The sequence below is a fragment of the Wyeomyia smithii genome, chromosome 1 (assembly GCF_029784165.1).
Source record: "Wyeomyia smithii strain HCP4-BCI-WySm-NY-G18 chromosome 1, ASM2978416v1, whole genome shotgun sequence".
NCBI classification, from domain to species: Eukaryota; Metazoa; Arthropoda; class Insecta; order Diptera; family Culicidae; genus Wyeomyia; species Wyeomyia smithii.
In genome coordinates this window covers 169,326,755-169,340,274 of record NC_073694.1, presented here as the reverse complement: position 1 = coordinate 169,340,274, position 13,520 = coordinate 169,326,755, and the positions used below count along the sequence as shown (strand labels likewise).

At 38.1% G+C, this 13,520-nt stretch overlaps 1 protein-coding gene across 1 annotated transcript; it reads right to left on the bottom strand.

Annotated features, from left to right (window-relative positions):
* Positions 1-710: 710 nt before the first annotated feature.
* Positions 711-13,336, bottom strand: LOC129718703 (CLIP domain-containing serine protease B8-like). Its single transcript, XM_055669747.1, has 6 exons — positions 13,102-13,336; positions 12,722-12,959; positions 12,489-12,667; positions 12,320-12,431; positions 1,149-1,447; positions 711-1,089 (listed from the first exon to the last, which is right to left on the bottom strand). The coding sequence occupies exons 1-6, from the start codon at positions 13,169-13,171 to the stop codon at positions 758-760; spliced, it is 1,230 nt and encodes a 409-aa protein (XP_055525722.1). The 5' UTR covers positions 13,172-13,336; the 3' UTR covers positions 711-757.
* Between the last annotated feature and the right edge of the window lie 184 nt (positions 13,337-13,520).

Here is a 13,520-nt window from a genome sequence, read left to right as displayed (position 1 = left end):
CCAGAAATATATCGTTTTTGATCGTATTTCTATTCGTATTTTGCAAGTAAGTTTACGTGTTTCGACAAGTGTGGCCAATTTTAATTTAAATTTGGTAGTTCCAACCGATATAACATTTTTACGGAAACAGTTTTAATTTCTCAATTTTCATCGAAACAATCGTTTTTATTTGAAAATGTATGTTATTTTCTGTCCAAAGAAATCATTTTAAGAATTTTTGTGGTTATTAGGGAATTGTATCATTTTCTCAGTCTTTTTTTTTAAATGAATTAAAATATAAATTTAATAAATTGCTGCTTTTCTACTTTTATTTCGCATTAGTTTACTTTCCGGGATATAAATCAAATTTTAATTTCCCTAATGACGGGAAGCTGAGAACGGTCGGTGAATGGCTGCTCTAATATTCATTTGGAAAAGTTAAAAAGTGTTACAAAGAGTACACCGGAGTTTTGAACAAAAAAAAAACCCTTTGATTTAAATAACAATTTATCTTCGAATTTTATTCCAATTTTTTTTTTCGCAGCCCTAATTCATAAATTCGCTAATAGCTCTTGTAGTCGAAAAAATGAAATACTAGGAAAAAAATCTTTTGCTTCACGTTTTACACTACCTCCTCCCAGATCAATCTAGAATTAAATTGTTGACTTGAAAAAACCCAATGATATGGCGGTGATTGGCGCTATCACTTTTCATAGAAGACACACATACAATTTAGCAAAAGCATTCTACTCGCCTAGCGCATTTATTTCCATTCGTTCTACAGTTGCGCGTTCGACTTCAGCCAGGCCAAGTACTCGCGCACGTTAGTGTACACGCCGGGGATGCCTTCGGTGCCACATTCACGTACCCCGAGCGAGACGAGTCCGGTCAGCACCCAGACACCTTTTCGAGTATCGTAGTACATCAACGGGGAGCCACTGTCGCCTCCACAGGAGTCCTTCGCCTTTTGGCCACCAGCACACAGCTGCCCGGAACCGATTTGTAAGCCCTGCGGACGAAACAGCTTTTTACACGATTCCAAATCGACATACGGCAGCACCACTTTCAGCTTGATTGGACTGAGCGCGTTGTTGCCTAGTTGCTTGCGAACTGTAGAAATAGTTTAAATTGGTTAATCTTAATTTGACTGAACTTCTACGTCAACCTACAGATTTCCGTGCGGCCCCAGCCTGAAACGGTCAGCTTCATGCCGTCGGAAGCCCCGTTGTCCAGTTCCGGCTCTGGAAGGCAGATCGGTCGCAGGAAATCCGAATACGGTGGACTTCGGTCGATCTCGATCAGTGCGATGTCGTGGTGCTTATTGGTGCCCTCGTTGTCGTACTCCGGATGGACGATGACATTCCGCGGGGTAGCGTCGAACTTTTCCTCCGAGCAGTCCCTGAAATTCTGCTCGATCACGCAGTCTGGATCGTCGTACACGTTGTACTCGCGGAGCCGGACGTATTTGCTGTGATGGTGTGATTTGGGTGACAAAATGATGGCTTGGAATTTAGTTATTCATCTAGTGAGTGAATTTAAGCTATATAACAAATATGAGAGGTGCAGCAAACTCGATTTTTGCTTTGTTACTACTACAAAAGTTATGAAGCTATAAGACTGGGGCTTTGTCTTGAGGCTAGATAATCTAAGATAGGGTGACTTTTTCCAAAAAGTATGACACTCTCGTTTAGTAAGTCTACTTGGCATCGTCAACGTTGTTATGATAAAATAGTTTCAATCCTTTTTCTCTCGGAAATATTCGAGGATTTAATTTTGAGGGTTTTCTAAGAGATGCGATGTGATTTTAAAGCTAACTTTAGATTTTGTTAAAATTGAGCTGCTTTAAATATATACTTGATAGCGTTATGAAATTTTATATAGCAGATTATAATGGCTATTGATTGGTCAGGAGATCAAAAAATTGAAGCATAATTCTAATCTGTTGTTTTCAATTATATTTTATCATATTTATTTCAATTACTTTGCAGCAAATATCTCGTTATGCTTTCTAATATCTAGGGTATCGAACGTCTTCGTCAGTGTTTTTTTTTCGGCAGTTTTTCTGCAGCAATCTTATGCAAAAGGGGGCCGAAGAGAACCATTGACGAAGACGTTCGATACCCTATAATATTTTTATATCTTTGTTAATTTGCTTTTTAAAATATTTTTTAAAGGGTATCGAACGTCTTTGGCACGTCTATCGTTATCCGTTCCTCTTTATTTGTGCTCCTTTATACGCTATAGTACTTAATCACATTTCATCCTACTTTGTTATACCTGAGCTCATATCATACCTAAGTTGACTCGATCTTACTTACTTTACTATTCCATTGCAATCCATCGAAATTTTCTGCACTCGGTCATATACTATTATTTTTTAGAATACTCTGTTAGTTTTTTTTATTATCGGCCTGCTTTTTTTGAGCTAGTAGAGAATTTTGAATTCAAGAAAAATCTGAGTCACCAATTCGTCAAAAAAAAAAAATATTTATCGAGAATCGAGAAAATTTGATTTGGTTTTTTAAACGAAATTATTCCAGCAAACATAAATTGAAATAAATATTAGACATCGCAATAAAAAACAGTTATTAAAAAATTAGAAAGACTGTGTATGAGACACGACCGCAAGATAATGCGGAATTACAACTCCCTGACTCCCTGACTGCGATTTTAGCGATAAGTTAGGGAATATTTTAGATTGGAAGTGATAATTAAATTTGATGGTTCGAAGCGGTGAATTTTAGTATTAATTATCTTTCAGCTCTCTTTAACGTTAATATTGAGATAGACTATGATGTATCAAAATGGTTATGTCAGTAACATGTATTCAACACCAATGAAATAACTCTCTGAAAATAATGTGGTGGTTTTGGATTCGAAATGGTAATTGGGGTCGATTTACGGATATCATCCCGGCTCCGCACATATCCATATTAGATGGTATGTATCATAAAATCACAAATTTCCGCATTATGGCAGACTAAGTTACATTACAAACGATTACTGTAAGAATAGAGTAAATTCGTTAAAACAGGCTGAGTGACAGTCACCCAGTATTATGGGTCAACCAGTATTATGGATCAGTCTGCCCTTTGTATTGCGTATTAACATATGTCAATAACTTTTAATAGTCAAATTGAAGTTTAATGGATGTGAACAACATGTCTCTATATGCCTTTTGTGCGAAACCGCTGCACTAATGAGCTGAACTCTTGAGTTTTCGAATAAATGTCGGTAGACTCCCGACAACTGATAATTTGTTGTTGTTTTAACCACAGTCGCAAAAAGTCGGTCGTGGAAAATAAGGATAGAATTCGTGCAAACTTTATTTTATTCAACAAAATGAATGAAATTGTAAATAATTGGTATGTAATTATCGAATTATGGAATATCCATTTTGAATTATGGAATTATGGAATATCCATTTTTGAATTTCTCCTAGAAAGGTATAGCAATCACTTGCAAAACCGAAGATATAAAAGTGCTCCAAAGGGCCGAATGGCATATATCACTCGACTTAGTTCGACGAGCTGAGCATTTTCTGTATGTGTGTGTGTGTGTGTGTATGTGTGCGTGTGTATGTGCAGATTTTTATTCTCACTCACTTTTCTCAGAGATGGCTGGACCGATTTTCATGAAATTAATTGCAAATGAAAGGTCTTGTTGCCCCATAAGACCCTATTGAATTTTATTGTAATCGGATTGTTAGTTTAGAGGTTATGTTTAAAAATGTGAAAATCATGAAACATCAATATCTCACAAACTACACAACCGATTTGAACAAAATTGATCTCAAAAGAACGGGCTACCTAGAAATTCTCTAAATTTTGAATTTCATAAAGATTGAACTTGTGGTTCAAAAGTTATGAAGAGAAACGTGTTCTGAAGACTGTTCAATCTCACTCATGTTTCTCAGAGATGGCTGAACCGATTTTCATAAAATCAGTGACAAATGGAAGGTCAAGCTGCTCCAGAAGACTCTATTGAATTTTACTGTAATCGAACTGTAACTTCATTTGTAACGTGCCGACTTGTGAAAATCACGAAACTTTATTATCTCAGAAACTACACAACCGATTTGATTATTATTATCAGATGAGCGGGCTAGTTAAGGGTTAACTGATGAATTATGATTGAACACGTGGTTTCAAAGTTTGGCAGCCCTATACGTTCCCATTTCATTTGATTATAATCGAACTGAAGCAACCGTTATGTATTGAATTGTTAATAAAACAACGAAAGTCTATTATCTCAAAGATTACATGACTTATTTGAACATAACTAGTGTCATACGAACGAGTCATCTCTCAAACTTACAAATAACAAACTTCATAACAATTTGATATGTGGCTCAAAAGTTATGGAAAGAAGAGAAATTCAAAGACTATTTAAAACTATACCTGCTTTGATCGATATATGTGGCCTCAACATAATTTAAATGTGGTGTCGTACTATTTGAACGCTCCAAGTTCATTGATTCCTTGCGGTTTGTTTGAAGTCTGCAAATGCACGACGAATCGGCCATAGGATATGATCAAAGTCAAATAACAAAGCGTTTGAAATGATTGGTTTTATCGAAATGACAACATCCTCGTCTGTTGGCTTCTGTACATCGCCTTAATTCAGAATATATTCATATTGGGTGGTATTCTGTCATTATCAGCAGACTTTCTGGCATCAATCTGACACCGGAAATACCCATATTGGGAGGTTGTTTTCCAGAAACTAAAAGTGGTCGTCTTCAAATTCAAAATTGTGTCCAGGGTCAATGTTTGGTTTCTATGCATCATCACGTTTACGGAAACATCCATATTGAATATTTTTCGGTCATTTCCGACTGTTGCCTATAATTTGCCATTTAGCAATTCAAAATGGTGCCTGAGGTCAATTGTTAGCTCCTTGCATCTTTCTGGTTCCGGAGATACTCATATTTAATGGGAATCGTCCAAAATGTTGCCTGAGGACGATTATAGAACAAATTTGTTAATATATATTTAATAGGAATCGTCCATTTCAGGTTGTTTTCCAGAAACCGGAAGTTGCCATCTTACAATTCAAAATGTTGTCTGAAGTCGATTTGTGCTCCAATGCATCATCACGGTTCCGGAAATACCCATATTGGGTGGTATTTGGTCATTTGCTGCTGTTTTTCCAACACTGGAAGTCGCCATTTTGGATTTCATAATGGTATTTGGAGACAATTTCTGGATTTGAACGGCATACTGGTTGAAGAAAAACTCATATTGGGTGGTATTTGGTCATTTTCTGCTGTTTTCAGAAACCGGAAGTCGCCATCTTAGAATTCAAAATGCTATCTGTGGTCGATTTTAGCTCCTGTGTATTATTCTAGATCCGGATATTATTATATTGGGTGGAAATCGGCCATTTTCGGCTGTTTTCCAGAAACCGGAAGTTGCCATCTTACAATCCACAATGTTGTCTGAGGTCGATTATGGAACATATTTGTTACCACTAAAAACATTCACCTGCCAATATGGTTTCATTTAGTTGATTAGTTCGCGAGATGTGCAGAAATTTGTGAAGAATTATGTACTTCCAGAAGAGGGAGGGGCGTCAAACCATTATGGACATATTTGTTACCTCTAAAAACATTCACATACCAAATTTGGTTGTATTTTCTTGATTGGTTCTTGAGCTGTGCGAAATTTGTGTTTCATTTTCATGGGATCCCTCCCTTATAGAAGAGGGAGTCGGGTTTCAAACCATTATGTACATATTTGTTACCACTAAAAACATTTACCTGCCAAGTTTTGCTCCATTTGGTTGATTAGTTCTCGAGATGAGCACAAATTTGTGTTTCATCCAACTATTATGGACATATTAGTTACCCCTTAAAACATCCACATGCCAAATTCGGTTTCATTTGCTTGGTTTGTTCTTGAGTTGTGCAGAAATTCTTGTTTCATTTGTATGGGACCCCTCCCTTCCAGAAGAGGGAGGGGTCTCAAACTATCATAGTAACCTTTATCGGCACCAAAAACCCCTACATACAAATTTTCACGTCGATCGGTTCGGTAGTTTTCGGGCCTATATGGATCAGACAGACAGACAGACTTGACTGCATTTTTATGTGTAAAGATTACAACATCAATATTTTAGAACCTAAAGAGTGAATATACATTTATTGGTTTGAAGCGTTCATGGAAATCTATTTTTACAAATAAAAAATTGAATGAGAAAGGCTGGGTCTGACCGCTAGGTGGATTAATATAGGTTTTTACTACTTTAATACGCTGCTAAAAATTGGCCCATAATACTTGTCATGAAATTCGGTTCTCCCAGAGTTATGGGCCACCTAGAAATATCGGCCAGGCTATATTTTGTATTGGTTTTCAACGCATGTTAATGACTTTTGATACTCAAATGGCGGCCGCATTCAGTTTCATTTTGTTCAGATACCCATTCTTTCCACAGGTATATACACCATACTGGAATTGAAAGTTTGTTTGATCTTTATTCTTTGTCACTTTATGCTATGTGTTCCAATAGGGACATTCGACCACTTAATTAAATAAGGCCAATTTTTTGAGAAAGATGCAGAAAAAGTTCGACAATAATGCATGTCACTGCTAGTCGCTATTTTCAATCTCTCCCTGAATGTCATCAATTTCCTCGCAACTGGAAGGAATCTTTATTGTCCCCAGTATTCAAAAAAGGTGATAAGCGAAATGTAGAACATTATCGTGGAATCCCCTGTTCGAGTGCTTGCTCGGGGAGGGCTTGCTACTTTTTCAAACCGAGCTCTCAGTGATGCCGTTCTAGGTAATAAACTACCGAGATTCGACAGTCAACTTTAAGAGTGTATTGCCCAGCATGGGTTTTACTCTGGTCGATACGTTTCGACTAACTTGCTTGAATTCTCGATCCGCCTTGTTTAGCAACAATTGTGGGGTTCCTCAGGGCAGTATTCTTGGCCCACTGCTCTTTTCTTTGTACATTATGATGCTACTAAAATTCTACCACCTGGCACATAATTATTGTTCGTATGCTACTATAATTTTCCAAATAATTGAGAACCATGATCGGCTTGTTCAACCGTTTGCCGTTGTTGTTTGACCATTGGATGTTTTGCTGGAGACTACAATATAATTTAGGCAGTATTATTTTGCGATTATCAACAAAACCAAACGTTAACTTGTTTATTCATTTCATTTTTTATATTCATTTTGTTAATTTTGTTTTGTTGTGTGTTTGACACCCATTCCTTCCACAGGTATATATACACCATACTGGAATTGTAGGGGATTTGTAATAATTTTTCGAAAATTCAATTCGCTCCTTTCGTAATTTGTTTGATTTTTTTTCCAATTTTAGAATCTGCCTGCGTTGTTTGGGACCCGTATCACGATTCTTCGATACAGCAAATAAAATGCATTCAAAAACTCTCTATCCGGAGGATTTGTCGCAGATTACCATGAAGGAACCCAGATTATCTGCCGCCCTACAAAATCCTTTGCCCGCTGGTTGGGATAAAACCCCTTGAATAGCGTCGCAGGCACATTCTTGCCACGACAGTTCATAAAAACCTGTCTTACCAGCTACCCTCAAAACGGCAGAATCAAATACTATGGCGACAACTCTAACTTATCTACATAAGTTCAACAAAAATCTTTATTGTAATGACCAATGTGATCATGCCCTTCATTCCTATGTAATTTATTAAGATTCTTTAGTCGTTTATTCGAACGGTACTAGATGAGATGTCAAATTTATGAACAGCTAAGAAGGTATCTAAAGAATAATCCAGAGGGTTTAGCTCTCTTCTTGTCTCTTAGCTATCGCTAGTCCGAACCTTCCCGGGTGATTTTAACTTATAAAAGTGGCGCTCGAGGTGGATCTTGCCCGACGTGATCAGTTTTTTTTCGGTCACCGCGAGTGCAAATTAGTGAGTTGCGGTTTGGAGCTGCTGTGTCAGTCTTGCAGCTGAACTTTGCCTGCAGGTAATGAAATTTATATTGCCTTTTGGGGAGCGGACATTTTAGTTTTGCAAAATCGCATTTGCAGAAAGCTATTGTTTACTTTGTTTGCAAAACAAAAGTTAGACAAAGATTTTTTTGTTTTTATTGTCCGGAGAAAGTTGACTAATTGTGATTTAATTTTTGTCACTTTTTAACCAGGCAGTACGGCAGTTTTTGCTGGGACTAGCTTAAGTGAACGGATCGTTGCTGTTGCCGTTACTTCGGACCGGTGGATTTTCTCGGGTTTCCGGCATTTGGAAAGCTCTGCCTTTTTTACTACCCGTTGCGGTACACTTTTTTTTCGCTTGCTCCTGGATGGTTTTTTACATCGGTGGATACCAAAGGATTTTTTTTTGGCATCGGTTGCTGTGTCAGTTTTTATTCATTGGTGCTGCCACTGCTGTGTGTTCGAGTGCGACCATAGTGAGACCTTGGAGTTGGAGTAGGAGAATCAGCCGGGACATATTTGGCTGCTACATTTTTAAGAGCAACGGACAAGCAGAGAAGATGGTCTCACATGGAGGTCGGTTGGTTTCAGCACACAGGTAGCAGCTGAAGTTATTCGACCAATCGAAGCGTCGTTCGGAAAGAATCATTTTGGATCACCTTCCGCCAGGTCGTTTGGGGAAGCAAAGGAAAGAAACATCTGAGAAACACAATGAGGAGTTTCATGGATTTCCCGCCGTTTCTGTTCTTTTCGATGAATCAAGATCATCAGTTGGATTCAATGGAGCTGAGCAAGAAGCAGGTGAACAACACCATTCAACAGCCGAAGCTGAATCAAATTTGCTACGGCGATCGAACAGAAAGAAGAAGTCTAGAATCTGTGAAGATTTCGAATATTATTAGCTTACGAAAGCCTATATCATTTTTATGAAACTTAGATGTAATGAACTGTAATGACTAATGTGATCATGCCCCTCATTCCTATGTAATTCATTAAGATTCTTTAGCCGTGTATTCGAACAGTACTAGATGAGACGTTAAATTTATGAACAGCTATGAAGGTATTTAAAGAATAAACCAGAGGGTATAGCTCTCTTCTTGCTTAGACAGTAACGTCTTTGGTTGTCTCTTAGCTATCGCTAGTCCGAGCCTTCCCGTGTGATTTTATTTTATAAAATTTACCTACTACAAGGATCGAACGGCGTTATAAATAATTTCTGACATGTAGTGTCATTTGTCGAATTTGAGCGATTTCATGCCAAATGATCTGGAAATTTGCCTTTGATGAAAAGTTCTGGATGAAGCAATTTAAAACAAATTACACTTTAAAGTCAAGTTTCAATGATTTTTTTTTTCAATTTTAACATTTTCAAGAATAATGAACATTCCAATGATGCAATATGATTTCAATAACAATTTCAAATCATAAAGCTTTTGGCAATTAACTTTCTAACCTTTGAAAAATTTCACTATCCTTTGGAATAATTTAATAATGGAAATAAATCTCCGTGAATTTCAACATACTCATAACTCCGCTTAAAAACATTCAGCAACTTATATACTTTCAAATCAGCGTTAGCGGTGCCCTAAAATATTTGTCTCATTCTCTAAAATCCAGTTTCTCTGTGATTTGTTACGAAATTTGTTTTTTGGTGCTAAAAAGATCAAAATCGGATGAAAATTGCAAAAGTTACAAGAATTTAAGTTTGTGGTTTCCCAGGCACCCCGTCGGACACGTTTTTTTTTTCGTCGAGCAAATAACAGTTAAACATTTTAGTTCAGAAATCCCGTCGGCTAAGCAATAGGGTGGGACAAAAAATAAATGTAAGCTCCCATGCACTTTTCGTGTTCCTTATGGGTCCTACAACAACTGTGTAAATTTGCAGATCGATCGGTGAAACTATATATTTGCGCCCGATTTTTAAAGTTTTCATACGATTTTATATGGGAAAATCCACTTTTTCGAAACTTATTCTCTAAAGATGTCTAGTTGGCTTTTTAAAATATATCGATACATGATATTTGTAGGAAATTTTCCTGGGAAAAACTTTTCCCCGGATCGTAAGGCGCTGCGATGCTTGTAGAAAAAGTTATTCACCCCAAACTGATTGAATGTCTGACGAACGGCTCACCATTGAATTTTACCAGCAACACTGCTACAGCATGTTGCTTTTGCAAACTTATTTAAGAATGAGAAAAAAATTCGCGTGGAATTAAGCTTGAAAGTGTGATTTTTGCTCATAATATCTTCGGAGAAGCCTCCAAGATAAATTTTACGCGATATCACATGGTTGAATTTGCAACAGCAGCATGCTGCAGCAGTATTGCTAGAAAAATTCCACGGTGAGCCGTTCGTCAGATATTCAATCAGTTTGAGGAAAATAACTTTTTCTATAAGCATCGTAGCTCCTTATGGTCTTCAGAAGAGTTTTTTCCAGGAAAATTTCCTACAAATATCAAGTATCGATATATTTTTAGGGGCCAACTAGACATCTCTAGAGACTAAGTTTTGAAAAAGTGAATTTTCCCATATTAAATCGTATGGAAACTTCAAAAATCGGGTTTCACCGATCGATCTGAAAATTTACACCATTGTTGTAGGACCCATAAGGAACACGAAAAGTGCATGGGAGCGAAAAAATAACACCATCGCTTTTTTCCCATATGACCGTGTCCCAGTCTACTAAGCACATCCCGCGAGCACTTTTTCCTACAGAAGAGTTGTCTCACTTGATTCTTCTCTACCAATTGAATTGCCAGCCTTCGCAGTTCCTTTCGTACCACTCCTAGACCAAACTCGTTTTTATAAGACGTGCTTCTCTGATTCCTCCTCTTCCCGGATGGTATTGAAAACTGGAGAGACACTAGGTACCCAGCGGTGGAAAGTTTGGGAAAGGCCCATCAAAACAACGCTGTGCATTTATTAAGGTATTGCTACACGTTGTGCTGTTAGATCGAGTTTAATCTGTTTAATTGGTAATAAAAATTAACTTTTCATAATGAACTATTTATTCGTTTGAATTTAATATCGTCTAGATAAAAGAACCAACAAATCTACAAAATGTTTCAAAAAACCCGTTAGGAAAAATTAGAGGGATGTTTGGGTGCGCTACAAGCGTTATGTAAAGTAAATAGTGTTATCAAATTATAGACGGATTTCGCGTTAAATCGTCTCTAGGGCAAGTGTGAACTTTGTGGGTGTTTTTTACGAAAATTTGTCTGGACTGAGTTTAGAGAAGGTTTGAAGTTCTAAAACCTCATTTTTATCAATCGATATTTCCAATAAATGGCAAAGCCAAAGACAAGTTAGGAAGAGATAACTTCCATGAAACCTTTATAGACAACAGTTACTAATTTGACTTAACTTTTTTAGTTGTTTCCTGATTTTCAGCTCCATTCGTAAATGGAAACAACACTGTTTTTAATTATTTTCGAAAGGTGTTTAGCAGGTTATGATTGAAGCTTTTTACAAGTTAGGTTCACTTGACGCGAACAGTGGAACTTATGTGCATCGTTTCCGCAGCGTGAAATAAACGGTACAACGGAGAGGGTCATTGCATTTGCAATTAACCATTACCGGTGCAACCCACGCACGAACTCGTATATCTTTAAAAAACTGAGATCGTGGTAACAGAATGAAAAGTTGCGAAAAAATAATAACAATTAAATAGTATCACAATGCTTAGATACCTAGAGATATTGGTGCTGTGCATTCCTGTGGTGCGTGTGCAGTACTCAAGAGTAATTGAATCCAGACAGTGAAACAGAATTCCAATGAGGACCGAACAAGCGAGAAATAGAGTGTTGATATACAATGTATATTAGTTTAGTTAGTTAAATAACGAGGATTTTCTGCTGATAAAATCCATCTACATGGTAAAGTCAAATTATGAAATAAATTCGTGTGAATTCAACTTTTTCGCGAATTGGACAAAATAGGTGGCCAATTGAGAAATGCTATGGCCAAAATCAGAGCTTAGAGAAGTTTTTTGGTTGAAAAATATGTAAACAAAATAACATAATTTTATTATTTAAACTCAATGTTAGTGAAAAATATAGGCGAGTTCATCCGATTTCAACGTTGAACTGATTCAATTACATATTTTTTTAAGAAAGAAGGCCAAATATCTCTCATGAATAACATATTATGGCCAAAACCGGTGCTTTTACCCTACTCATCGTAGCTCTGGACCGGCAGGCGTAAGTATTGATCAGCATACCGAAATCGTTTGGAATGCGCATCGAGTAGCTTATCCTGAACATAAATTATTAAATTCGATCACCCTTGAACTCAGGTTCAAAAAACTATACTCAAAGCTAAAAAATCCTTTCCTATTTACTCGTATGTTGTTCAACCAGTTACACCTCACATGCAGTTATCGCTAACGAAAATCAAAAGCAAATGCCACACTTACAGCGGTCCCTTCGTGTCGTACTCCCGTCCAGTAACGCAGTGCGCCGCCGTGACGACAAAGTTCCGGCTGATCAGGGCCCCTCCGCAACCGTGCACAACAACACTGGAATCTCCTAAAAGTATCGAAAGGTACCATTTCGCACGTAGTGCTCTGTAACGCATACACCCACTGCTTTCGTACAGCAACATCGCCATCCAGGGAAACTCGTCGATGTTGGCGATTTCGCCACCGCGAATTTTAGCCACGTACGTCTGGAAACCGCAGCTTTCGTCCTCTCCGAAGCGCGAGTGAACCATCGGCGACTGCGGCCGGATACGTCTCGATAGACTCTCGTTGATTACCGGCAAACTGTGAACCATGTGGGGTTGAATCTTTCGAAGATGGACTTAACACCCAACTCACCTGTAGGATGCTGCTCTAGGACAACAGACACCACCCACTAACATCTGTTCCGATCCGAGATTCATCGTTGCATTGCACTGTATTTGCTTCAAAAAACTTAGCCGACCCACAGAACTCAAATTGGACGGGTCATTGATGGCACCGTATGCCTCGCAGTCACCCGGTGCCGTACAAGTGCCCTGTTGTGGCTCGTTCGGTATGCTGCAAAGGGTGGTAACCTCCCAGACGTGTGGTGCATCTAAAAGCCAGCGCACAAACACATATACAAAGCATGAAACACAGAACCAAATCAGTATAAAACAAAATAACAAGAACCGGAAATGCTTCGCCTTCTTCGATCCTAGCGCTGAACTACGAAAACTGATAGCGAAATTTTTCACCTTGCACTGACTGCTGCGACGTTGCTGACGACAGGCAAAGTAGCAAAATCAACAACAGTGCTTTCACCATGACAGATTTAATTCTAGTTCCAAAGAAACCTGCCCCTAACAACGACAGTTTGAAAACAACTGGCTGCTCCGGTTTGGCACTCTGATAAGTTTCGGAATATGTAATCAGCTGCTGCCGACTGCTGCTGGCGTCAAGTCGAAACTCGAAGACCAATTGTGAATGTAAATCAAATCCGCCGTTCGAGCTGCGAGTACCGGAGAGAAAACAATGAGCGAGAGAGATAGACGGAGAAACTGATTGATTGGGACGTGTGTACAAGTTCGTGTCAAAACAAATGATCGGCTTTCCGAACGACGAGGTTTCGGTGACATAAGATTATGGTTTACCCCGGAAGCACTGGCTCTAATCA